We start from the raw sequence: 26,997 nt of genomic DNA, 5'->3' as shown, positions 1-26,997 counted from the left end.
CGGGCGCGGGATTTTTGTCATTGTGCAGTGCAATATTTCCGTTTTCCCAATAATTAAATTGCAGGTAATTATCCATAAGACATCTAGCAGTCTCCTGAATACATTTGTGGAAATTACTGAGTGACGTAGACTCTCTACCTTCTAGAGACAAGATGAGCTGCATGTCGTCAGCATAATTCACCAGCTTAATATTATAGCATTTAATGGTGGGGCTCAGCGGTCTTAAATACATATTAAAAAGGATCGGACTAACGGATGACCCTTGGGGGACCCCAAGCTGAACTGTTCTAAATTTAGATAGAAAAAGGGGGGAGGGACACAGCTTGTTTCCTATTCTCCAGATAGGACTGAAGCCAGTTAAGAGGTAGGTCCTCCAGCCCAAGTTGCGCAAGCCTCCTTAGTAGAATTTTATGATTGACCATGTCGAATGCAGCAGACATGTGTAGTAGAATTAAAACAGTTGACTGGGTTTCTTCTGCAGAGGTGTCACCAAATCCTGTTTCCAGCAGGGAGGGACTATTCCACTGCTCAAGGATTGGCTACACATCCAATGGAGCTGTGGTACTAGCTGCCTGCCGTACTCCTTCCAGACCTTGTGGGGGAGGGGGTCCATCGGGGACACAGATTTGGTGCTCATAGCAAGTTTATAGAACTATTCTTCCGTGCGTATGGCAAACGGGTTTAGAGTTGCAGGTCTATTCTCGCGAGCCCCTTCCTCTATATGTTAGGCTAATGGCTGAACGCAGGTCTCAGATACTGAGTTATATGAATTTTCCTGACTTACCGACAACCCAGTTATTATTTTTGATATGTTCGTCTAAAACAAATAGCTAAGCTTTCGCAAAGTTCTTGAGATGCTATAGTTTTATTTTTCAAGCAGTCAGGTTTAGGCAATTCACCGACTATCTTAAAAACCCTGTGGGTTTTATTAGGAGACTCTAGAAATGAATTAGCAAAAAACACCGCTTTTGCTTGAGAAATTTCATTTTATAGTTATTCAATGTGGCCTTGAAGGCTTCCTTATCAGCAGTATCATAATGTTTCCTCCATTTTCTTTCTGCCAGTTTACAGTTCTTTTTAAGATTTTTTAGATTCTCATTAAACCAGGGGGCAGATGGCTTACGCTTATTCTTTACATTTTTTACGAGTATAATCAGATCAAGAACCTTAGTGATCTGTTTGCAAAATTCCAGGTAGTTTGTTTCCACTGGCTTATTTTCATCAAACACATTAATACCAGTGAATATAGACGTTTATTTGGCAATATCAGGCAACTTATTCCATTCCCTGCCTTGGCGATAATTAGGTGTGGTGGTGAGGTCTGGGTTTTTAATGGGGAAAAAGTAACAAGGAAATGATTCGTCCACCAAACGAATGATTCGTCCACCAAAGACGCAAAATGGTCTCAACTTTGGCTGTATTTTCTTTGGCAAAAATGAGATCTAAAATGTGATCACCTTGGTGGGTCGGATCCAATACCAACTGTTGTAAGTTCAAATTCTCACATGATTGCACGAGGACGTTAAGTGCTGACCCAGTGTTTCCATTAGCCCAAAGGTTAACATCCCCTACGATAACCATGTGGGAATGTGAAAGTGCCAGATTAAACAAATTATTAATACAATTCTGGAAATGAGGGTTGACTGCACTGGGCGGACAATAGCAAATTATGCCAGAGAACAAATGTCCCCTGGGGCATATCAGCGAAAACCCTATGAGTTCCATGCCCTTGGTGTCTTCAATAGAGAGTTCCAGCTATCTTTAAAGATCAACCCAGCATTTATTCTCACGAGTTCACACATACCAAACTCACCCCTGCACTCCCCACACATCAGGAACTACCATGGACACACATATCCCCATGCATTCCTATGGGAGGACAGGCCACGCTCACCACACATACACAGAGAGCGCAAGGACTTTACACTGGACCACAGTGAAAAAGTGCGCCAAGGCCTAAAATCGCCAGCACCAGGTTACAGAAATAGGCTAAAATGAAAAATGCAAAAAGTTTCGGGGTGAACCTGCCAAAAGGGACAAGTCCAACAGTCATGATGTGATTACGCAGTGCCCCTCTACATAGTATATGTCTGCTTCACTGACAACCCAGGAGAATGGATTCCGTAGGCTGCAAAGGTGTCCACCTCATGCAAGGGCACCCTCTCACTTAGAACCAAGCACCCTGCCCTCAGGATTGTAAAGGTCCGCTATAGGGGTGACGTATAGGTTTCAAGTGCAGTGACCCTTAGATATAGTAAATCTATATCTTTAGTAAGTGGTTTATGCACCAACTTATACAGGCTCTAATGGCATGCCTGTATTTCCATTTTGCATGGTATCTCATGGGTGGCATAATGCATGCTTCAGCCCATGGGAGAAGTCTGGGGTACCTATGTCCTGGGTACATGGGTACCATATACTAGGGACTAATAAGAGTACCCCAGTATCCAATCTGGGATGTACCTAAGTACTGAACACAACCATCTAGGGAGAATGCAGCTAGACTGGGGTCCTGTTTAGCAGAATCCCAGTCAGACTAGTCAATAACCAGTTTAGCATGAGGCAAAAAGTGGGGGTAACCATGCCGAAGGATCCTACCGTCCTACATATATAAATATATATATTTCTTTCCAGATCTGGCCAATGTTGAAACAATAGCGGGCACTCCAACACTCCAAGAAGCATGTGCAAAAATACGAATTGTGTTAGTTACATCAAACTCAGCTGCTCCAAAATATACCCACGAGCAACCTGCCCACAGTGGAGACTTCATTTGCAAGACTGCCACTGCTTGAAGGAGGAGCCGCAAAGCTGTTCTCGGCGCAAGAGCTCCATGAATCTACAGGCTGTGCACTGCAGCACGGGACTGACGAGCAACCTGCCCTCATGGGAGACTTCATCTCCCAGACTGCAGCTGCTGGAAGGAGGAGCCGCCAAGCTGTTCTCCTCGCGGTAGTACCATACATCTATGGGTTGTGCCCTGCGGCGTGGGACCCATGAGCAACCTACCATCAGGGGAGACTTCACCTGCCATTCTGCTTCTACTTGAACGAGGGGCCTCCAAGCTGTTCTCTGTTCGGGAGCGCCATAAATCTGCTGTCAGAGCCCGTGGTCTGGACAGATCACAATGAAAAATATATCGAGGACGTACTATGTTGTATTAGATGAATAGACAATTTGTTCTTGATCTGGGACAGGGAGGAGAGTCTGGCCAGGGAGTTCATTGGGGTGTTGGAAAGTAATGACCTAAACTTAAGTTTCACATGCACCACAAGTAGAACAATATGTGAATTCTTAGATGTAGCAATACATATTGACAATGATGAATTAACTACATTTCCTTTTCGAAAAGATATGGCCGGCAAGAGCACTTTGCATGCATCCAGTCACCATCCTGCCCCAATGATTCACAGCATACTCTATGGGGAATTCCTTAGGGTACGCCACAATTGTAGCAGGGACGACATTTTAAAAAAAAAGGATAATCCGAAACAACTTTTTACCATACGAGGTTACTCTAAAAAAATCCTAACACAAGCCAGTAAAACACTAGAGGGAGCAAAACAGACAGATGTCCTCTTTAAAAACTGAGATTCAGGCAGGGAGAGAACAAGTGATAATAAACCTAGACTAATCACCACCTACAATTGAAGATCTTTTAATCTTAAAACAACGTTAAAAAACACTGAAGTCTTCTAACAGCTGATCCAGTAATTGGCAGTTTGCTAGGAAATGCCCGCCAGATCACCTATAGGCGACCACGATCGCTGAGGGATCATCTGGTACATAGTTTTCAGGAGCCCTCAACAGCAACAAGCGTGTAAAAACAGTCAGGTCTGCAGAAGATATATCATGAGGAATCGAAGAACAAAACACATTCGCAAATATGTTACCAGCACCACGGAATTTGCCGTATACATTTTGGATTGCCAATGTGGGCTAGGATATGTGGGTAGTACAAAACTCCCAATTAAGATGAGGATCTTACAACACAGGTGAGCTATTTCCAACAACGATTTCAACTATCCAGTAGCTTGTCACTTCCAAACATCACATGCTAGTAATAACATGCTCCGGAAACCTTGTAGACACTCTCAAACACACCTTTATCTGCATGCTGATGAGATCTATTGCCCCCAGGTGGGCCTCACAGGTATGTTTTACTCCCAAAGCATGCTGGAATATGTAGTGTGTTTCATCCAGTTCTACATCATCATAATTGAATTTGATCACTCCCTCACCAACGAACCCGCCACCGCCAGAGCCAGCCTACAAGAAGGGATGAAAGACGTAGCCGAGTGGATGAAGAGCAGCCGCCTGAAACTGAACTCAGACAAGACGGAAGTCCTCATCCTGGGACCCTCGCCCTCCGCCTGGGACGACTCCTGGTGGCCCTGGGCAGCGCACCCAAACCAACAGACCACGCACGCAACCTGGGCTTCATCCTGGACTCCTCCCTCTCCATGACCAGACAAGTCAACGCTGTCTCCTCGTCATGCTTCAACATCCTGCGCATGCTACGTAAGATCTTCCAGTGGATCCCCACCGAGAACAGTAAGACGGTCACCCAGGCCCTCGTCACCAGCCGACTGGACTACGGCAACTCCCTCTACGCCGGAACCACTGCCAGACTCCAGAAGAGACTCCAGCGAATCCAGAACGCCTCTGCAAGACTCATCCTGGACATCCCCCGACACAACCACATCGCCTGACACCTGAGAGACCTGCACTGGCTCCCGGTCAACAAGAGAATCACTTTCCGACTCCTCACCCACGCACACAAAGCCCTACACAACCAAGGACCAAGATACCTCAACAGCCGCCTCAACTTCTACACTCCCACACGCCAGCTTCGATCAACCAACCACGCCCTCGCCGCCGTCCCCCGCATCCGAAGAGCCACCACAGGAGGAAGATCCTTCTCCTACCTCGCCGCCAAGACGTGGAACTCCCTCCCGACCCACCTCCGCCTAACCCAAGACCACCTCGCCTTCAGGAAGCAGCTCAAGACCTGGCTGTTCGAGCAGTAGCGGACCACCCCCTCCCCAAGCGCCTTGAGACTCTCTGGGTGAGTAGCGCGCTATATAAATGCTATGATTGATTGATTGATTGATCACAATTATTCATTGAGTGCGTGCACACTGGTATAGTGCCATGCCCAATAGACACTGTAACTAACAACAACTTAGAAGTGGGGCGTCATTACACCCCAACCAATAGCACAGCTAAAATTCTCCGCGACTATCTAGTTTCTCTGAATGTATGTAAAACAACTTTATGTCCATATTTCAATCCTTGAGTGTATGTGAAACAATGACCGGGACACGAATTGAGCTCAGTCAAGGATTGATATATGGACATAAAGTTGTTTTACATACATTCAGAGAATCTAGATAGTATTTTGTACTAAAGAAGTGAATCATGGGAAAGTGAGTCCATCATTGCAAAGTAGTAGTGTAATGAAGAGCTGCACTGGGATGGCGGGAGAATTCAATTAACAAGCCAATCAGGGGGTCGGAGCGATAGGTTAAAGGTGGGAGGAATAGCGAAGTGAACAATGGCTCGCTGAAATACACAGAGGAACACAGGTGGTTTTAACAATTCACGGCAGGTACGGAAAGAGCTGGTAGGGAGATTAAAGTTGGGGAAAGTTAAGTGTATGAGACAGTCATGGTTAAGCACGTAGGTTCATGTGAAAGTGGTCTTAAGAAGCTGTAGAAATAAATGAGAAAAAATAAATGAGAAATAAAGGGTAGAGTTACGTGGTGCATTGTAGAAAACTAATGAGGGGTTAAATAACATGCAAATCTATCGTAATGAGTTTATGAGCACTTGAAGGGCGACAGGAACAAATGCACTTATATAAAGGAGGAAGGGAAAGTGGAATGATGTAGTGAAAACAAATGATGGTTAAAAAATATGTACAACCTTTGTAGTGAGCTGATCAACACTTTATAAGGGAGGTGAAATGGAGGGTACGAAAAGGTATTAAACGTAATCTGTTAGCGGGCAGGGATGGATAAGATTTATATAACATCTATGTAAATGGGAGAAATTAGGAGGAGAATGATATTACTGACATATTGGCACGCTATGCGCACAGTGGGGTAAAAGAGGCTTTGCAAAAAAGAGGGACTGATTACATGTAAAATGCTTGAGATATAAATAAAGCGACAAGGTAACATGTTCTGTTAATCAAAAATAAATGCATTGGGTTTTTATTGAAGAAAATGCTGTCCGAGATGAACTTTTGCTTCAGCCGTGTTCTTTCAAGAGGTCCGGATGGACACAGTGGGAATATTAGAAAATTCGAAAATGGTATGTCACATCCTGCGTGTGGACTCAGGAAGCGGTTGAAAGAAAGTTGATAGAATTTGTGATGAATAAACAGGATGAAATATGAGGAATACAAGGATTACCATGAAGGAATATTATCGCCAAAGTGGCATACTTAATCTGTGCAATTGGTTGGGGTGTAATGACGCCCAACTTCTAAGTCATCCAATTCTATTCCTTAAGTGGGTTCTGCATTGTAACAGTACATTTATATCCATATTGCAAGCCCTCCAGTGGGACTCAGAAAGCAACTTGCTCGGTTTGATTAACAAAACAGCTGTGCCACTCACAAATGTGTAAAATTCCAATCCTGTGTCCCCATGCTTCATTCTGATGGCGGCGCAGTCCTCCATGACCGGACTGCCATGATTACTGTTTTCCACTTTGTCTTGAAATGAGGACATGCTTTGGAAGTAAAACTCACCTGTGAGGCCCACCAGAGGGCAATGCAATTCATCAGCATGCAGATAAAGGTGTGTTTGAGAGCATCTGAAAGGTTTCAGAACTGCCTTTATTTAGCATAATTTTGCGAACCTCTGATTTATATCAATGAGTGTGGCTAGACAACTTGGTGGATTAGTCTTATCACAGTGAATAATGCAAGGTCATTTGATGCCACTGTGGATCAGTCATCTTCATCCAGGCTTCTTTCTATTGTTAATATTTTCCTACACTGTACATACCTGAAATATTGATCTCGATTGACTTTGAAAATGATGAAGATCCTCATTAGTAATCTGTTGGAGCAGTATGGGGAGTTAATGATTATCTGTCTGGATATGAGTTGCTGGCGTTCTCACATTTGGGATTAACAGGTTGAAGAACAAAGAGCAGGGTTCAAATCAGTGCAGATTTTTAGCCAGTGAACCTTGAGGTAGCCTGGAACTGGGCCTGTTGGCTGAGGCCAGTCAGGGCCCCTGAAGCAACACCTTGAGGAAGCATATAACATTATCACAAGCATTTCAGTTGAGAAACTTTGACCACCCCTTGTCTTTGCCCCACAACCTGCCATGATCACCCCTGCTTAGATGTACCACTTGTTCAGAGCAGATGATAAACCTGAGCAGAAGTGTCCTCTGAATTGGGTATAACCAACAGAGACAGGCTCAGTAGTTCCAGGACCACCTGGTTATTCTCCATTATATGGGCATTATCTCCTAATGCCCGGAGTTTGATGGAGAGATATTAGACAGATTGTTGATGCTGTGTTGACCACCTTTATGTATGCCACGTGTTTACTATATGTGCTATCCAATATTTTGCTCACTATGTCAAGCGCTTCGATACCCTACCTTGGGTCTGGTTCGCGCTATAGAAAACTCTAACAATAAATAAAATATAAAAATATTTACGCTCCAGGAATCTTCCTGCCATCCATTTTGTCAACTCTTCAAGACCGCTACAATGATGAAACAATTTTTCTAAATTTAATAGGCATTTTACGCACAAATCCATCATTTTGACACAATAAAAATGAATTGTTTTTAAGACATGATTTGAGTGCTCAAATCTAAAGTTTATTTTGCCCAGCAGAACGTGTTCTCAAAAACATGACTTAGAACTCTAAAGGAAAGACAGGAATTTCCTAAAGGCATCCTTATCATGTCAAAATGGCATCAAAATCATGAAATCTTGGTTGATTTAGACGGCGCTAAACAGGGACGGGACTATGTAGTCCGTGTGCACTCCGTCAATCAGCCCCGTACCATTGAAATGAACAAACCAGCAGGGGACGATGTCGCCAACTTTGGGGTGGTTCTGGTACTCTCTCTGCCAGCCCCTGAAAAAAATGTTACAAACAGTGTATTAGTATTGAATAGTGCATGAGAGTACACATCCAACCTAAAACAAGCAGGAAATGTATGCTTCACTTGACAGATCTATTGTCATTTGTGCGAAAGTCTATCCATGGTCTCCAGGCCAGGATAAAATCTTCGAGGCAGGCTAGGGTTGGCATACTTTGTGGAGAAGTGTGGCTCACTGCTTAGAGCAGCAGTCCCTGGTGTAGAGGCCTGGCCCGGGACCAGGGTTCAAATCCCGCCTTGGCTGATCTTGGTGATCACGGCGGTTCTTGGGCTCATAATTCCTCGGACCTGATTTCTCGCCTCGGTGCCTACTCTGAGCACGAGTCCCACGCTGCAACTCTGGGTAATAGCTTGCTTAGTCTCCACAACGGCCCCCTACAGCGCTGGGGATGCCTGGTTGCACCCCAGGGATGCCCAGGAGTGGACATTTCACTGGGAAAAGCCAGGACGGGTTCCCTAGCGGTATGAGTACAGCGCCAGGACACTCCTGAGTATCAGTGCGCTTTATAAATACGCCTACATTTACATTTACATTTAACTGGTAAAAGCATCATTATTGAGCTGGGAAATGCATATCATTCTGCATTACAAGGGGCAGTTTGCCCATTCTTCAATGATTTACTTCCTTTTTAGCACTTGACACTTAACTTTTGCCTCACATATGTTTCATTAAGACTTGCGATACTTTATGGTTTTGACTTTGGTTGTAACACAGCCTTTTCCACCACGCTGTATCTGTTGCACATGTCACTTGCACAGACAACTGCAGAAGAGAGTAGAACGATACACTGACCGGAAATGGAGATATAGGAAAATAAAAAAGTGAGCACAAAGGACACAAAACGGTGGAAGGTTTAGGCACGAAGAGAAAACAAGGGAGATGACAAAAGAAGCACAAGAAAAATGAGAAGTAGATCAGTGGGGCACACAAACGAGCTATATAGTATCACGATGGGGGGCATAGGTAGGAGCGAGATGTAAATATGGTAACACAGAGGTTGGGTGAGTAAGAGGGAACCAAGACAGAAGTTGGGGTACAGTGCAGTAAGCGATGGTGGATTAAAAGGGAGGGAGTGTGGAGAGACATGAAATCACAAACAAGCTTTCCCAAATCAATAGGTCTGGCTTGACTTAGCTGTACATCTTCTTTCTTGTAGTGGGCGTATGTTGAGCGATATCATTAGATACACAAACTGAACCCACACTGTGAGAAACCAGGACGTGTTTGCATTGCCCCCCCCCCCCTCTTTGCCCCCATTTGGAGTAATTGATGCTGGTTTTTGGCTCTGTTTGTGTCCTGGGCTCTGCTAAAGAGACCCAGGTCCTGTGCTCTGTAAAAGTACATGATAATTAGGTATAATTACATTTGGGACTGACAACCTACCTGTAAATCCCTAGTATATGGTTGGGCACGTAGGTTTAGATGCCTAGCAAATGTAATGAACTTAAGCTTGCACTGCGGTGCTGCTTGCTATCATTTTAAAGGCAGCCCTGCTTTTAAAAGTACATTACATGCAAATTCGACTTTGGAATTGGAGATTATTCCAAAGTCTCAAACTACCTTATTTTTACATATAAGTCATCCTTAAAGTCTCCCCTAAGTGGCCCAGATGTAGGTTGTGGTGCCTTGTAACTATAAGCAAGACATCATAAAAGATTTTTTTATGCCCTGGTGAGGGAAAAAACTTCCAATTTCATTCTCCCTACTATAGCCTATTGGCTCAATAGGCTAACATGGGAATACTTTATTAAAGTATAAATATTGACAGGAGCCAGATAAAATATAATTCAAAGACTTAAAATGAGAGTTAGAATAAATCAAACAAATTGGCAAGGTTCGATTTGTTATAATTATCACAGGAAAAACGTTATAGAACTTGTTTTTCTGATCAGCCTAACTCCAGCCTTCTAACGTTCTCGCCTGATTGGCCAGCCTTTGGGAGGCTGAGCCAAATTGCTCCGATGAGGCATCAAATGGCCTGCATAGAGACAAATGACATCTGGTCGGAGCAGAACTGTAGCTTCAGAGCAAAGGGTAGAAAGGGGGCTGGGTAGCCTAACTGGTCTTCAAATAGGGAAATGGTTGTTAAGACATGTCACAAGCTCATTCACACGTCCTGCACTACCAGCCAGATAGAAGCCTCGGTCATTAAATTAGCAGAGGGGATTGAAGGGGAGTGTTAGGGATACCTAGCCACACCAGTAGGTTGGATTAACTAGATCTTAATCTCCGGGACAGAGTTTCAGTTTGGATTTTAAAGAAATAGTGCTTTCTGGGACAAGAATATTCCACACTTTGGAGGAAGTCGACATACTTCTGGGTGTCACCTTGTGACCCATTCGCCAGAGGTGGCCTCCTGCTTGTTACCCAGGACCACTAGAAACATGTAGGAGAGCTACCCAGCAACTCAGTCAGATCCCTGCCTGAAACTATAACAAGAAGAAGGACTGCTCTGTTGGAACCCTAGCCTTCACCAAGAGAGCTGCACTCTGAATTATTGCACCTCCAGCACACTTTGAGAACTACAGTCCTAAGGACTTTGCCTTGATTTATTAAGAAAAGGAGTGGACTCTCTGAAAGCAGCAGTTTAAAAGAGCTCCACCTACATCATCTCCAGCAAGAAGAATCCAGCGGACACCTTCAGCTGGACTTTAAAGGATTTGGCTACATTCATTGTGGGAGACAAAGTCCCAACATCCTGCAGAGCAACTCAGAGTTTCTGGAACCTTGTATTAGTGTTGTGGACACTTTGGAACCCCAAAATGACTATCTGAAACTTTGGAGAATTTTTGGTAAAATTCTCCACAAGGTGACTAATTTGTTGACGAGAGTCAAGCCGCTGATGTCAAACCATGACCTGTGATGGATTTCAGGTTTGTCCCACTGTAAGCTCTGGAGATCAAGACTTCCAAGATTTCACGAGGCCTCGGGCTGAACCAATCCACTGTTGTCTACTTGAAACCCTGCTCGAGGACGAGCCACGCTCGATGTTGAGAGAAAAATCTTCAAAAAAGTGACTCAACCACAATGTAAGAATTTGACCGGGCCCTACTGCTAAGTGTAGTAAGACCAGGTGTCCCAAAGTGGCGCTTTTGGCTTTGATGCACTAGAAAGTTTATATTCTTTAAAAATTCATATCTCTGGTTTCCTACATTGGATTTTTGTAATTTTTGTATTGTTTTCATCAATTGTTATTGTGTGTTGCGTCCTATTTATTTAATGTATGGATTTCTTTGTATACTCTTTACAAACCAGTCTTACAAGTGAAGCATGCCTCCCTGCTCGCAGTCAGCTACTAAGGGTTGAGCAAGGGAATAGTTTATTGAGACATTGACTAGGCTTTATGTTGTGATTGTGGCCTTATTACTAGTGGTAGGTGCCTACTTACTTCTACTAATAAACCATATTCCAACAAAAACATACAGATGTCTTTCTGCAAGTTTCAAAAAATTCTGAGCTTCTTCAGCTTTTTAAAAAAACTGACCTGCATTGAACTGCTTCTGATATCATTTTGCAACACCTATCTAACAGGTTGTTAGTGTATCTTAATTTTGCACTAAAGGTTCTATTTTTATTCTTCATTTTTCAGTTATTCTCTTTTTCATGTGAAAGTGCTATGCACCAGGGTTGTCAGCGGTTTGTGGGAAACGTGATGGTGTATCCATGGCTTATATATGATAAAGTACCCTCATGATAGAGATATTGGTAGTCTCACGAACATACATAGAATTCCTGCTCACCTTAAGTCATGATATCCCATTAGCAGTTCATTTGGGGTAGAATTAGACTTGGAACAGGTTGGTTAACCATTTGTAATGGCCCAATATGTCTGCTAAAATGAAGGGGGTTTGCTGCTCCTGTGCCACCTGTCAGGCCAGTGGATTGACAGATGGCAAGCCAAAGTCTCCCTTGATACCACTGACAGTGTTTGGGGCTCCCCTTGAGAGGGTGGGGATGGCCATTGTTTGTCCCCTAGAACCACCAACTGCATCAGGGAACAAGTACACCTTGGTGGTAGTGTACCATGCGACAAGATACCCTGAAGTATCACCCCTCAGAACAGTCACTGCTCCTGTGGTGGCTAGGGCCCTATTAGAGGGTGTTCCCTAGAATGGGTTTCCCAAAGGAGGTGGTTTCGGTAGGGACACGCATTTCACATCTAGGTATCCGAAAGGTTCAATAACACCATGAAGGGCATGATCAATGGTTTTTCTGAAAAATTAAGGAGGAGATGGGACCTTTACCTTCCATGCCTACTGTTTACCTACAGGGAGGTCCCACACAACGAGTTGCTTTAGCCCCTTTGAATTGTTGTTTGGGCACCCACTAAGAAGGCCATTGTGCCAGGTGAAAGAGTCCTGTGAAAAGCCTCTCAAGGATGACAAGGACAATGTGTTGGATTATGTACTAGGCCTGAGATCTCCCATGGCAGAGTACATGTACAAAGCAAAGAGGAGACCGGAGGCCCACCAGGAGCTCATAAAGCACTGGTATGACCAAAAGGTTGTCATGCCTGAGTACAGAAAGTTGGTGTAGGTATTGGAGTGGCTACAGTGTTTTAGCAAAAGCCAGCCAGATAAACTAGGGACCATCATATATACGAGATGAGTAAAAAACCTTTAGGGATTGTCCCTTGCTCATTAGCCGAGTAATACATTTGCTTATAAAGAGGTCTACAGAGCACTTCAACTTAGTAAGAGGGCTGACATCTCTTCCTTCTTACTTGAGTAAAGGTGTCAATTGAGAACCCTTCCATGACCTGGTTAGCTGTGATCCACAGCCAAGTGTCTTTTACATAAAACTTGCTGTACAACACAATTGGCTATAATGGTTCTCTCTGGTATTTTTCAAAAGCAATAGTTATTCAATGCAAAATGCATCATTCATGCACAATTTATGTATATGATATAAAAACAAAATGTGTCAATAATACAACATATCATATTAACTGATCAGGCTGGATGCAGAAAAACATTTCAAGTGAAAAGGCTGTATAGTCAAATGGCTGGAAGTGTCCAAAGGGCAGTTAAAGTTGGTTACCAACCTGTTGGAATTGCACAATAAGGCTTTTATCATAAACACTTTGGGAACTCTTCAAGAACTGCATTTTGTTGAATGCATTGTAGTGTAACAAAACATACTACAAAATGCTATTCACAAACCTATGTGCAGAGTTTCTGCCTGCAGAGATTTCAGCCCCAACTGCGATCTTCATACATGTAGATATACCTTTTAGTAGTAAATGTAGGTATGCCACAGTGGAGTGGCTCGAAAATGGGAAATACCACTAACGGCAAAGGGAATAGGGCAGAATAAGGAGGGACTCGAGAGGGGTTTAATGAGGGACATCAAACCACCCACAAATAAGTAAATCTATAGCTATTCACAAACTACACTTCAACTGTCACTACAGCCAGAGAGGTACCTAAAACTGAGGTAAAGCACTCCAGATTTTCCATTAAGAATTACAAACTATAGTTCCAAAAATTGAAACAAATAGATTAATAGTACTCTCAGCTAAAATTAGTATGTACCAATGTATAGTACATTAATTTAAAGAATAAACATTTACTACAACTAAATCATGTTCTTAACTTAGATATTCTGGTCCACAATATTTTTATAGTGGCAACATTTTTGACATGATATTCAGGTTAGAAGATATTTGAAATCATAATGTTGAATGACCCAATATTCGTTAGTCAGGTCATTCTGCGACAGGAGATTTTGTGACTTTTGGACTATTGGTACATAGGCCGAATCACAAAATTAAAGCAGGTCATGAAAAGTCAGTGCACAAATTGCAACCACTAGGTGCAACCTGTATCTTTGTATATCGGGCACTAGAATACCTATCTACTTGGTGGACGTTGTTGTCCTATGGGTGGAACCTGCTTTGTGTTGGTCAAAGGTGACTTTCGGCTGAATGTCGTTTATAAAAACATGGATTTCACAGCCTATTTTATAATGCTCATCTGCTTTCATCCTTACTAACCTGCCAGTCACTGTCAGTTTAAGTATCACCATTCTAGCCCCTGATGCCGAGTTAGTCCTCTTGTTGAATGTGATTTGCTAAAAGTCATTAGTGCATATGATTCTCAGTAAGGGAATGGTTTTAAAGTGCTCGAGCTCTTGGGGTCAATTTCTGATGTGGTATTAGGTGTGAGAGAGGTGAACAATAATTAGAAAAATCCATCAAATCAAGAGACATGCAAAAGACATTATATGATTAATTAAAAACACCATACAGGTTGGAGATGGTACTGCAAATTGTTGAACGAACCACCATCCATATTGTGCTCTCTAGAGATCAGCACTGAATATTGTGATGGCAAATGCTGGGAAAACCTTTCTGTCAGTACTCCAGAGGATGATGATCTTACTGGACGCCTTTGCCTGCCGTAGCGCTGTTCCAGGCGCTGTTGTTGGATTCCTTGTAGCCTGTTGTTCCTGTGGCCACTGCTTGGCGCACCCGCTCCGCGGGTGCCGCTTCGCCCCATTTGGCTGGGGGCAGCTTCGTGACTTTGGTGAGGAGCTTGGAGTTGGGCGTGGGAGCAAGGCGCAGCGGGGCTGCGAGCGTGTGCAGGGACTCCATTGCCCAGGAGTCCCTGCGTGACCAGCAAGACCTTCCGGTCCGCTCTCCCCGTGGCCCGCCCACCGCCCACAGGAGGGTACTTTACCTCCTCCCACCCACTAGCTCCTTGGGACGCCTTTGCCTGCCGTAGCGCTGTTCCAGGCGCTGTTGTTGGATTCCTTGTAGCCTGTTGTTCCTGTGGCCACTGCTTGCCGCACCCGCTCCGCGGGTGCCACTTCGCCCCATTTGGCTGGGGGCAGCTTCGTGACTTTGGTGAGGAGCTTGGAGTTGGGCGTGGGAGCGAGGCGCAGCGGGGCTGCGAGCGTGTGCAGGGACTCCATTGCCCAGGAGTCCCTGCGTGACCAGCAAGACCTTCCGGTCCGCTCTCCCCGTGGCCCGCCCACCGCCCACAGGAGGGTACTTTACCTCCTCCCGCCCACTAGCTCCTTGGGACGCCTTTGCCTGCCGTAGCGCTGTTCCAGGCGCTGTTGTTGGATTCCTTGTAGCCTGTTGTTCCTGTGGCCACTGCTTGCCGCACCCGCTCCGCGGGTGCCGCTTCGCCCCATTTGGCTGGGGGCAGCTTCGTGACTTTGGTGAGGAGCTTGGAGTTGGGCGTGGGAGCGAGGCGCAGCGGGGCTGCGAGCGTGTGCAGGGACTCCATTGCCCAGGAGTCCCTGCGTGACCAGCAAGACCTTCTGGTCCGCTCTCCCCGTGGCCCGCCCACCGCCCACAGGAGGGTACTTTACCTCCTCCCGCCCACTAGCTCCTTGGGACGCCTTTGCCTGCCGTAGCGCTGTTCCAGGCGCTGTTGTTGGATTCCTTGTAGCCTGTTGTTCCTGTGGCCACTGCTTGCCGCACCCGCTCCGCGGGTGCCGCTTCGCCCCATTTGGCTGGGGGCAGCTTCGTGACTTTGGTGAGGAGCTTGGAGTTGGGCGTGGGAGCGAGGCGCAGCGGGGCTGCGAGCGTGTGCAGGGACTCCATTGCCCAGGAGTCCCTGCGTGACCAGCAAGACCTTCCGGTCCGCTCTCCCCGTGGCCCGCCCACTGCCCACAAACGGTCCCTATATCCGGATCCGGGTCTCCCGCGGCGCGGGACGCGCGCGGGACATAGCCCGGGGCTAAGCCCGGGCAAAGGGCGGGCCCTCTGTGGCCCTCCGGGGTCCGAGGAGCCAGGTCGGGGCCATAATCTTTCCCTCGCCCGATACCTGCTAAGCAGAGTGAGAACATATTCTCCTGTAACCACGTTTCGTTCCCCATTGCTACTAGGAATCATTTCCTACTATGTCTTCCAAGCTGGTAACCATGGACAATTTCTTAATCAAAAAGGTTGCGCTAATAAATAGCAACAGAAGGTTGTCCCTGGGATTGGAACACTCGCCCACAACTACAATTACCCCGGAACTCCCAGTTATAATCTCGGATACTCCCTTGGAAAAGGAACAGTCTGTCCTGGCTGGCAAAGTAACTACTGTAACTGCCATGGTACATATGGGTCAGCACGATGAGGATTTCCATGCTCTAGCCCCTATAGGATCAGGTATAGCGGCTTCCTCAGAAACATATACCACCGCAGCAAGGGAATCACCCAGAAAATTTAAGAAAGCCCGAGTCAGACGAAGGGGGAAGCAAAAGAAAACATCTCATAAAATCATACAAGGAGGGGGGAGTGAGTGTGGAACCTTACCATTATTCTCAGACTTGAGACTTTCTAAGTTAGGGGGAATAGGGGATGTCATCGTGCCCAAGTGCCATAAAGATAAAGATCCCGTGCTACTTATTGATCTGTCAAATTCAGGGATTGTAGGTAACACTGATAGTCTTCCCGCTGACTGTGTTATGGTAAGCGAAAATCTCTTGTCTAGCACACCATCTAGCCCAACCTTAATGGACTTACCGATAGGGAACGATAGTCCCAGATTATCGGGCACTCCAAAACTTTATACTGAACCTTCTCCTGGGTCCCCTAATTCCCCACTTACTATGAGAAACAGTAAAAAAAAGGGGGGGTGAACCATTGGGTACTCGAGCACAGAAAATAAGTAAAGGGGCAGTTTATCCATCACAGTCACAAACCGGCCAAATCGCAGTAAATGAGGAGGTAATGGTGGCCAAGATAGTAGAACTCATTAGGGGTGTGATGCAACCACTTCTTGATAAGACCTCTAAAATGTGTTTACAGTTAGATAAAATAGAGAAAAAGGTCGAACAAAATTCCCTGCTTATATTTGATTTGGTAAAGGGGTTAGAAAAAGGCAAAACGAATAATATAGTAACAATGAACCCTCCTGCAAAACCCAAAGTAACAGTTCCCCCTCCACCATCTATACCCATTCCATCAGTATCTGTGCAAAAAAAGACATCTGGGTCAGAGGGGATAAGACCAGTCAGCCCTGTAATTACGTTACCAGCTCCTACTACACAACTGGCTATACCCCAACTGACGGCTCCTGTATTGAAGGAGCAAACATCTAAACCAGGGGGAATTCAAAACCAAGATGGTAGTAAGCACTCGTTGACAACTAAGCTGAGAACAGGGAATGTCATGGCCATTGCTTCTGAAAAAACGAGCCGTACTGTAGACTTAACCCCAGATTCGGCCCCCTACGTTATTGTAATGGCAGGGGTTCCAGAACTGCCTACAGGGAAATGGGAAGATCACGGAGCTTTACGGAACAAGGTCACCTTCTGGCTCCGAGATAATAGACCGTTACCTGCATCTATAAACGGTGAAATCATAAGCGTAAGGCGTGCCAATTGGGTGGGCACTAGGCCAAAGGATAGAAACGGTGACGTTATAATCATTAACTTCAAGGATTATAGGGCCGTGAGGCACATCGGGGATTGGTTTAATGTTGATAACAGCACTTCCATCTCTACGCACCTATTATTTTATTTCTATCCATATGCACCGTCAAGAAGTTCTAATAACTGGGGCAGGGACAGGCAGCTATTTAAGAAGCCAGTCCACCAACATCAGGGGTTGGGAAATGCAGGACCTTGGGATAAGGTTGGTCCAAGGGGAGTCCCACGAATGGCGGAAAGTTCTGCGTTTTTAATTGATCGAGATCCCTCCACTTATATTCAGAGGCCGGAGGACTTCCACCCTAGATTTCAGCATCAAGCCTCGTATTACCCCCCCTTTAGTAATCAATATTCTCCATATTTGGAGTCCAACCCCACTCAAGGTAGACAATGGAATAACAGAGGATTGCTCTCACATATGTACAACCTACCAATTCAAAATCGTTTCCAGACTTTTTCCGGTCTGGAAGGGGTTGATTGACAGCAAGCTCAGTTACCCGGAGAAAAGGTGGTTGGGAACAACCCTCTCTCATCAGTCCTACAAGTTCCTACTGCGGGTGGGGTTTCCCTTAATAGTACTGAGGTCCCTAGTGAGTTACCCCAAGAATTGTCCACAATACATGAGTACATCACTCCGGATGGAATGATATCTTGTGATAGTGATATCCTGGACCAGATGCAATCCGCTATAGTTGAAGATAGTGGGAGTGGGGAAAAGGCAGGAAAAGCCCCAAGACAGCCAAAGAGCGACCTCTGTACATTGCTGTTCTGGAATGTAGCAGGGTTGAAGCAAAAAATCACTAACCCAGCTTGGGAATCGGTAATAAGCGGTCAGGACATAGTGGCCCTGCAAGAAACATGGACGCAGGACCCTATCCATGTAAATGGTTATAGAACCTTCTTTACTCCAGCTGTGGGAGGCCACTTCGGAAGGGCTAAGGGTGGTTTGATTACGTTTGTTTCAAACAAACTTAAAATTAAACAAACTCACTGTTATTTACAATCTAATTATTTTCAGCTCATAATCTTAACAAATCTTAAAGGAGCAAAGGTGATGATTATTAATTTTTATAATAATGTCCCGAGGGATGAAATTGTGGTTGCAATGAAGGAATTAAAGGATCAAGTTCAGTTAGAGGTCGATAAAAACGACAAAGAATTGGTAATCTTATGGGGGGGGATTTTAATTGTTCACTCTGTACCAAAGGGAGTCGGGGCCTTTGTGGACTAATGACAGAGAGAGATACGCATCTCACCCACTTCGATCACACCCTGATGGGAGATTTGCTGAATGATTTATTATTCATGCTCGATCTAGGGTTTGCTAATGAATTAGCCCTAAAATCCACCCCTTTTGCTCCGACTTTTGTTGGCAGAGGATTGGAGTCAACTATAGACTTTATTCTTTCTTCCAGCAATTTTGGTTACAGAGTGGTGGGGGTTACAAATATCAAACTGCCCATAAGTGATCATCTTCCCCAATGCCTTAAGGTAGCAGTTTTGTTCCCAGACCCATCTACGGCCGCGCCACCTTTAGGGGCAGCGGTTGATGTTGTCCTTGGGAAACAAAATGGGTATACACTTAATTGGAGCAAAGTAATCCCCGCAACCTTTTTTAAGGAACTTTGGGAGGCGTGTTCGAATAGTTTTATGATTTGCTTGGGTGATAATTCTAACAATGACCAAATAATTGAGCATTTTTGTATAATTGCCACAAGCATAAAAAGTAGCCTAAGGGTGGAGGCGAAACGTAGAGGCAAAGGACCAAAAAGTTGGTTTAATAATGCATGTACCAGGGCCCTGAAAATTTTAAAACAGGCAGTACATAGAAGCCCCAGGGATATAGGCGAAATAAGAGCATGCAGGTCCGCTTATAATCAGGCCCTGAAACTAAGGAAATCTGTGCTAAATAAAGAAGCATTAGACTCACTTTGCGAGGCCTCAAAAACAAAAAATCCCGCTGTATTTTGGAAGGTAATTAACACCCCTTTCCCCTACGAAACCCATACGGCGCGAATTGAGATCGCAATAAATGAAGATAATTGGGTAGATCATTTTTCTGATCTCTATAAGGCACAGGATGATACCCATAGCGGAGGTGCCCATATTAGCTCGGATTCACATCCAAGCTCGAACTTGGTTGTGACACTCGAAGAGGTCCTGCTTGCCTTGAGGGCAACTAAAGGTGGCAAGGCTGCCGGGCCCGATGGGATTCCCGCGGACCTATTTAAAGTAGACACTGAAATCTGGGGTCCAATGCTGGTCCAACTTTTTAATGCGGCTCTATCTGGGGGCCTAAAAGAATCTTGGATTACATCCATCATCGTCCCAATCTACAAGAAGGGGGACAGAAACAGCTGTGCCTGTTATAGGCCAATCTCCCTTCTTGATTCATCAATAAAAATTTTGGGACGTATAGTGTTGGCAAGACTCCAAAGCTGGGCGGAGGAAAATGAAATTATGAGCGATTTGCAATTTGGTTTTCAAAAAGGGATTGGCACAATTGAGCAAGGCTTTAATTTAATGTTACTGCAGCATAAATATATAAGGATAAAATCGGAACGCTTGTATTTTACTTTTGTAGATCTTTCATCTGCGTTCGACTGCGTATCACACACTAAACTGTGGGCAATAATGAAAGGATTGGGTGTGGATAACACTATAATCTGTTTTCTGAGGGATCTTTATAGTGGTGCCACAGCTTCTGTTCGCTACGGTAGGGGGGGCGAATGCTCCAGACAATTCAGCATGGGCCGGGGAGTGAGACAAGGTTGCGTTCTAGCACCTTTTTTATTTCTTCTTTATATTAACGGGCTTGAGCATCACCTGCTGCATGAGTGCGGAGATATGCCCAGGGTGGGGAAGAGGGCAATCCCTGCACTCATGTATGCAGATGATGCCGTACTCATGGCTCGTACCCCCCGGGCTCTACAAAAACTAGTAGTTCGTTTTGAGAATTTTATGCTGAACTTAGACTTACGAGTAAACTGTAGCAAAACTTTTACTATGAACTGTGGCCCTAAATTAGGTAAACCCATGAAACGGATGTTTTTAAACAATGTGCCGCTAGATAATACCCCAACCTTTTCTTATTTGGGTATTTTATTCCATGAGTTAGGTTCTTGGACAAACGCTATTAAGGCTAGAACCCTTTTATTTATGAAAACGATCATGGCTTTAAAGAATTTTGTTAGAAAACTAGGCATGAAGCCGATAAAAGAAATGTTAACCATATACAGAGCAACATGTATATCCGTTGCCACCTATGGTTCAGGCTTGTGGGGGTATGCAAATGTTGATCCAATCCAGGTGGTGGAAAATAAATTTTTGAGGGAAGTCCTTGCTGTCCCACAGTGTGCAGCAACATTCAACTGTCATGCAGAACTTGGCCAATCTTACATAACAGACATTATCAAAATTCAACCTATCCTATTGTGGCACAGGGTATGGACTACAAATGAATGTGTTATGAATCGGGCCTTGTTACAGGACATCCTCAGTTTGGATCACGTGTATAGAGTGGAATGGTTGGGATATGTAAAGCGTTTCCTGTCTGAGATTGGATGCTACTCTTACTATTTGGATCCATCTTCAATGGGTAGCATTACTAGGAAGACACTAAAAACCCTCTGCCTGGACCATCTTGAGGCTAAGAGGAAGAGAGCTGAAACCCTGAAACAATCAGTACATTCCCACCTTCCTATTCTTTGTGAGACTAACTCTGTACAGCCATATTTATCCCTGCCCATGTCAAACTATGATCGCTTTCTTTTACCTCGTTTTAGATTTTGTATGTTTTTTAGACTGGTGTCCTTCCCTAGTATGAACTCATGGAAGCGTATGTTGCCCACTTGTCCTTGTGATGGTACGTCAATTCAATCAGATATCCACATTTTATTTTTCTGCAGACTCTATGGTGCCTCTCGCAGAAAAATCATTATCCCTTTTTTAAAAGAAATGAATTTAACCAGATGCCGCCCAGCCTTTTTAGAATTACAGAGAATGGATATGGTTTTAACTATAACTGTGGTTTTAAATTTCCTAAAAAGTGTTTTTAAATTACGAAAACAAATGATAACTGAAATGGCTTAAATTTTACTTCATTGGATAACTGCCTATTTGATTTTCCTTTTTGCACTAACAATTATGAGCTGTAATTATAATTATTGTACTTTGTTTGTATGTCTGTTACTTTTATGGTTATTTTTTTTAACCGAATAAAGTTCTTTGAAACTGAAACTGAAACTACTGTAATGCCTACTATACACCATGTCTCAAATGAGCAGCAAACAGGGGATAGGAGGTAAAGTTATGATTGCCTTTCACACAGTGTTAATTCCAACAGCATTGCAATGTTTTCAAAGATCAGACAGTGTTTTCTTCATTAATGCAGTTACTTAAATATACAACCTTTTGGCAGTGAGCTCACTCAAATAAAAAAATGACCCATCATTTGCACAAAATAATTCATTGATAGGAAACCAGCTCTGATGCATGCTCCAGTAACCAATAGGCAGGATTATTCGCATGTTATGTAAATCTGAGATAACCTTTCGAAAGGAAACAATTTGACCCTGTGAGACAAATACCGGAGGATTTGATATACCTTGTTACTGTAAGCTTGTGCTTCTTTACAATCATTGTAGCATCGGGTTTCTGTGGGTTGGAGGTTTGATGCAGGTCAAACACCTCAAAGTCGACACCATGGAAAAATTGACCTTGTGGAAAGAAATATATATAATGATGTCCCATGCAAACACATATTGCTGTTTTTGTTGCCAAATATTAGAAATCACCATATCATAAATCATGTTTGGAGACACTGAATGGAACTAGACTGCTAAATCTATAGTGTGCCTGCATGTACTCAAGTCATAGATATATAATCAACCTCTCTGACTTATCATGATATGGCACTCACTTAAACGAGTTTCAGAATGGATCAAGCAGTTTCTCTTTTATATACATGAGCTTCGGATCACTGAAATAATATCGATGACACAAATATAGAACTACCATAATATCGAGAAACAAATATAGAATGCAAAAATATCGAATTCCTATCTCCAAACAGGTAAGTACAAAAATATCGAATCAACAATATTGTTGTAAAAAATATAGTTAGTCAAAATATAAAAAATTTTTAAATGCTTAAAAGTACTTAAAAAATAATTAAAAAATAAACATAATTAACTTAAACATACTTAAAATACTTAAATAACCTTAAAATTAATAAATAATTAATGTAAGTTAAAAAAACAACATACAATTTGATTTCTTAATAAGTAAGTATGTAAGTATAAGCTTTATTCGATTTTATCAAGAAAATCATAAAAGCATACAAGTACAATTTATGCACAAAAATTTAAAAAACAATTTGAGCAAAATTAGAAAATAGTTAAAACATTTCTCTAAAATTTAAAATCTACAAACAATCATTAAACAAAGGGTCTCATATTCAACTGGTCAATACTGACATGTACAACTTAACATATTGAATTTCTAAGTTTCATCACTGACTTCAAAAAGCAAGAAACAGCAAAGATAATATCCGCATCTTCTAAAAGCAATAATTTCAGATATGCAAGTTTACATGTTCTTATCCCCCAGCGCTTAAGTAGTGGTAAAAGAAATAGTTTCCTGGGGCTAATATACAGATTACAAAAGAACATGATATGAATATTGCTTTGTGTTGAATGGTCGTCACATGGACATATTAGTTTCAGCGAGGTCCAATCGTTCTGTTTCGGTAGAGTGACCATGCGGAAGAAAATCCCTAGGCGCAGCCTAGTCAGGAGCATGCGAGGGTAGGGTGCTATTTCGATCCCAAGATAGGATTGTAAGCCTTCAGTGGGGGTGATTTGCTGATAACTTAGGATTGTGCCTTTAAGTTTCTCCCTGTCCCATCTTGCACTTTCCAGATGTGTAATTAGTGATTTTTTAAGGGCCAGCCTAGTCATGCTTTCTAAACTCTCTGGGTCATCATAAAATTCAGGGTGTCCAATGTTAGAGAACATCGTTTGTACATGTTGCAGCCATTTGATTTTTGCTGCACCATCCAGAACCATGCAGTCTTTAATGAGGTTTCTATTCAATTTACACTCCTCGTTGGTCCAAATCTTGTGCCAAAGCAGACAGGGTGATATTTTTATGATGTCGCTAAGATATTTAACACCAGTCTCAATGTGGGTCATGAAAGTCGACGTAGTTTTTGATACGCCCAGTAGATAACAAATGAAAATGTTCTCGCAGATTTGTAAAGAGGACGCATTCTCAAAGCCCCAGAGACCAGCGCCATACATGGCCGTGGATATGCACTTTGCCCGGTAAATCTGTATCATTTCTTGAATGGGTTTACCCCCAATTTTGCCTGCAAAGGTTCGTAGAGCACCTATGGCGCGAATGAAAGCAAGTTTCCTGGCTGACACTGCATGTTTCCACCTTCCCCGCCTATCAAACACAATTCCCAGGTAGCAAAATGTGTCTGTTATAGCAATCTTTTGCTGGTCCAGAAATATTGAGCATGGGGGTCTATTGGTCTTTTGGGTGCAGGACATTGAAAAAGTTTTCGAAATGTTCACCTTCAAGTTTCTTTTACCCATATAAGATGAGAATTCGTTTACTGCTCTCTGCAAGCCTACTTTTGTCCTTGACATGATTGCCGCGTCGTCGGCATATAAAAGAATGGGTACAGGCCTACCATTGACAGCCGGATAATCGCTTGACGGGGTTAATAAACTCTCAGCAATGGAATTTATATAAAAGGTAAAAAGCAATGGCGCAAGTATGCAGCCTTGCCTCACTCCTCTATTTATGGCAAATTTTTGTGAACATTCCCCCTTAGTCCCAAACCTTACTCTGGCCCCCGCATCTCTATATAATTCCTTTATAAATGTGAGAATTGTTGAGTCCACCCCAATGTCCTCCAACGTCGACCAGAGCAACGCGTGATCCACGCAGTCAAATGCGGAGCTGAGGTCGACAAAGGTTACAAATAGGTCCCCTTTCTTAGCCTGCGTGTACTTAGAGACTAATAGGGACAAATTTAGACATTGCTCAAGTGTCCCTAGTCCCTTCCGGAACCCATATTGGAACTCCGAGATGACCTTTTTCTCTTCTTCCCAGTGTTGTATTTTCTTGAGCAGTATCCTACCTGCGACTTTCATGAGTCCGTCCAATAACGATATTGGACGGTAGCAAGCAGGGTCGTCCCTATTCCCTTTTTTGAATATGGGGACCACGATCGCATCCGACCAGGTGGTGAAGAACCCGCATTTATTTCCCATATTCAATACGTTTGTAAGCAAAGGGACCCAAAAATGCGGCTCAGATTTGTAAACATCCACTGGGGTGTGGTCAGGGCCGGGGGCTTTGCCTGAGGCACTTTCCCTAAGGGCCTCTTCAACTTCTGAGGTAGTAAATACCAGTTCAATCGGATAAGGAGATGCTGGGGAGACAGTTAGCTGATTACCCTGTGTTATACTATCTACAGGTGAAATCGCCCTACATGGGCTCGAGGCATTCCCCTGGATATTATTAGAATAGAGGTTACCGTAATGTTCTGCCCAGAGGTCACCCGTAATAGCTACTTCCACAGAGTTATCTCTATCTCTTAAATTATAGACAGATCTTATAACTTTCCAAAAGGCATTGCTATCCTTGTTCCTAGCGGCTTCCCCCAAGGCTTCCCAGGCCTCCTTCTTCAGTGTCGCCCTCTGCTGTTTAATAGCCAGCTTATATTCTTGTCTCGCCTGGCGGATTTGGACCCTATTTTTTGGGTCAGCGGACAGAGCTTTCTTTAAATTTTTCAGTGTGGATGTACATCTAGAGTCAAACCACCCACGGGTGTGCCCCCCATTACCCTTATAGTTCCTAGTGAGTGCATTTTTTATGTGACGCTGGATGTTAGAAAATGCAGCCATATTGGTCTTTGGATCAGTATCTTCCTCTAAGCAGGCAAGAATGTCCGTGGGACAAGAGGATAGGAGGTTTTGGAAGAAAGATGTTGGATTCATTTTCTCCCATTTAATTACGTACCCGTTAGTCTTGGTTAGGGTAACCTCATATGGGTATGAAACCCTGCTCGGTTCGTGTGGTTTATCCCCCAGCAGTTTTACCCCGAAGGTGATGGGATAATGATCGCTCATACACTCGCTGGGAATGGATTTATGTGTAGGACCCACCCATGGCACTCTCCTAACCATTAGTACCCTACTCCTAAGAGCGTTAGGAAGCTGCCTATTGACATTAAGCCAGTGAATCACCTTATTCTTTCGGGACCACTGGGTCTCCATAGAATGTGGGTCAAGTGCTGGTACACCAGCCAATACAACAACATAGGGTCCGGCGTCAGGAGGGAGATCAATATAACCCCCACGAAAGTTCTGGCGACCATGGTGCTGATTGGCTGTAGATGCAATAGGAGGCATGTTAATGTTATTAGGCTTATTGGCAGCCTTAGGGACTGGTTTGGGTAAAGTTACGTCCTCAGGGCCTTTTGTCACTGGTATTGAGAGTTTTGATGAAGAGAGATCTAAAGCATTAAGCTTAGACCGGGGTTTGGGTATTGGGGTGGGGTTAGGTAAGGGTGGAGGAAAAACAAGGGGCACCATTGCAGGGGCAGGGGGACTAACGTCAGTCACTGGGGCCGGATGGATACCATCATCACCATCCTGGTGAGTACCTTCAGCAATACGAGGAAAACTTGCTTCCAGTTGCTTTAGGCTAAAAGTGGCCAGGGAGACTAGGGTCTTATCCATCTCTAAAAGATTGTTCTCAATACGTGACAGTCTGAGTTCCAGGGGTGACAGTAACTGTTTTAATGTGACCCAAACTGTTTTAAGAAAATCTTCGTCATCACTCCTCTTGTCTCTCTCTATCTCAGTCCCAAGGATCTGGTCTTTTGATCATGGGTGTTATATTCTTAAGTGCGCTGAACGCACCTTAGGCATGGTTTAAGGTTTCATTTGCTTCACTTTGTGGCTGGAATTGATAAATAGCTATAACAAGACATAAATAGTGAGTCGGAATGAGTTCAACAGCTGGACAAATCTGCTGTATTTATGCCAAGCCTCTTCAGGAGCAGAGTAGCAGTTATAGTCTTTAAAACACTGTAAGAAACTGTAAGAAACCCCTTAAAAATTTAGATATTGATATGTTTTTAGTATTGTAAATATAGTGGGTAAGAACAGCTAATGCCTTGTAGATAGACAAATCATGATACCCATTCTTAAAAAAGAACTTTTGATTTAAAAAAAGTAGTATATTGGACAGAGTTAGGAATAAAGCAGTCTAGATGAGGCTCAGAGTTGGTTACATGTATAAAATGTTTACATACCAGTCCCAAGGATCTGGTCTTTTGATCTTGGGCGTTATATTCTAAAGTGCGCTGAACGCACCTTAGGCATGGTTTAAGGTTTCATTTGCTTCACTTTGTGGCTGGAATTGATAAATAGCTATAACAAGACATAAATAGTGAGT

At 43.7% G+C, this 26,997-nt stretch overlaps 1 protein-coding gene across 1 annotated transcript in view; it reads right to left on the bottom strand.

Annotated features, from left to right (window-relative positions):
* Window positions 1–7,831: 7,831 nt before the first annotated feature.
* The window catches only part of LOC144783390 (inter-alpha-trypsin inhibitor heavy chain H3-like), a 584,371-nt gene continuing 565,205 nt past the window's right edge, over window positions 7,832–26,997 (bottom strand). The window contains exons 24-25 of the mRNA XM_078662386.1: window positions 22,124–22,235; window positions 7,832–8,116 (exon numbers count right to left, since the gene is read on the bottom strand). Of these exons, the coding sequence (XP_078518512.1) occupies window positions 7,978–8,116; window positions 22,124–22,235 (251 nt within the window). The 3' untranslated portion in view covers window positions 7,832–7,977. The remainder of the gene's footprint in view (window positions 8,117–22,123; window positions 22,236–26,997) is intronic.

The sequence above is a fragment of the Lissotriton helveticus genome, chromosome 9 (assembly GCF_964261635.1).
Source record: "Lissotriton helveticus chromosome 9, aLisHel1.1, whole genome shotgun sequence".
In the NCBI taxonomy this organism is placed as follows: Eukaryota; Metazoa; Chordata; class Amphibia; order Caudata; family Salamandridae; genus Lissotriton; species Lissotriton helveticus.
Note: the sequence above shows the minus strand (reverse complement) of the source record. Positions and strands in the feature narration are given on the sequence as shown.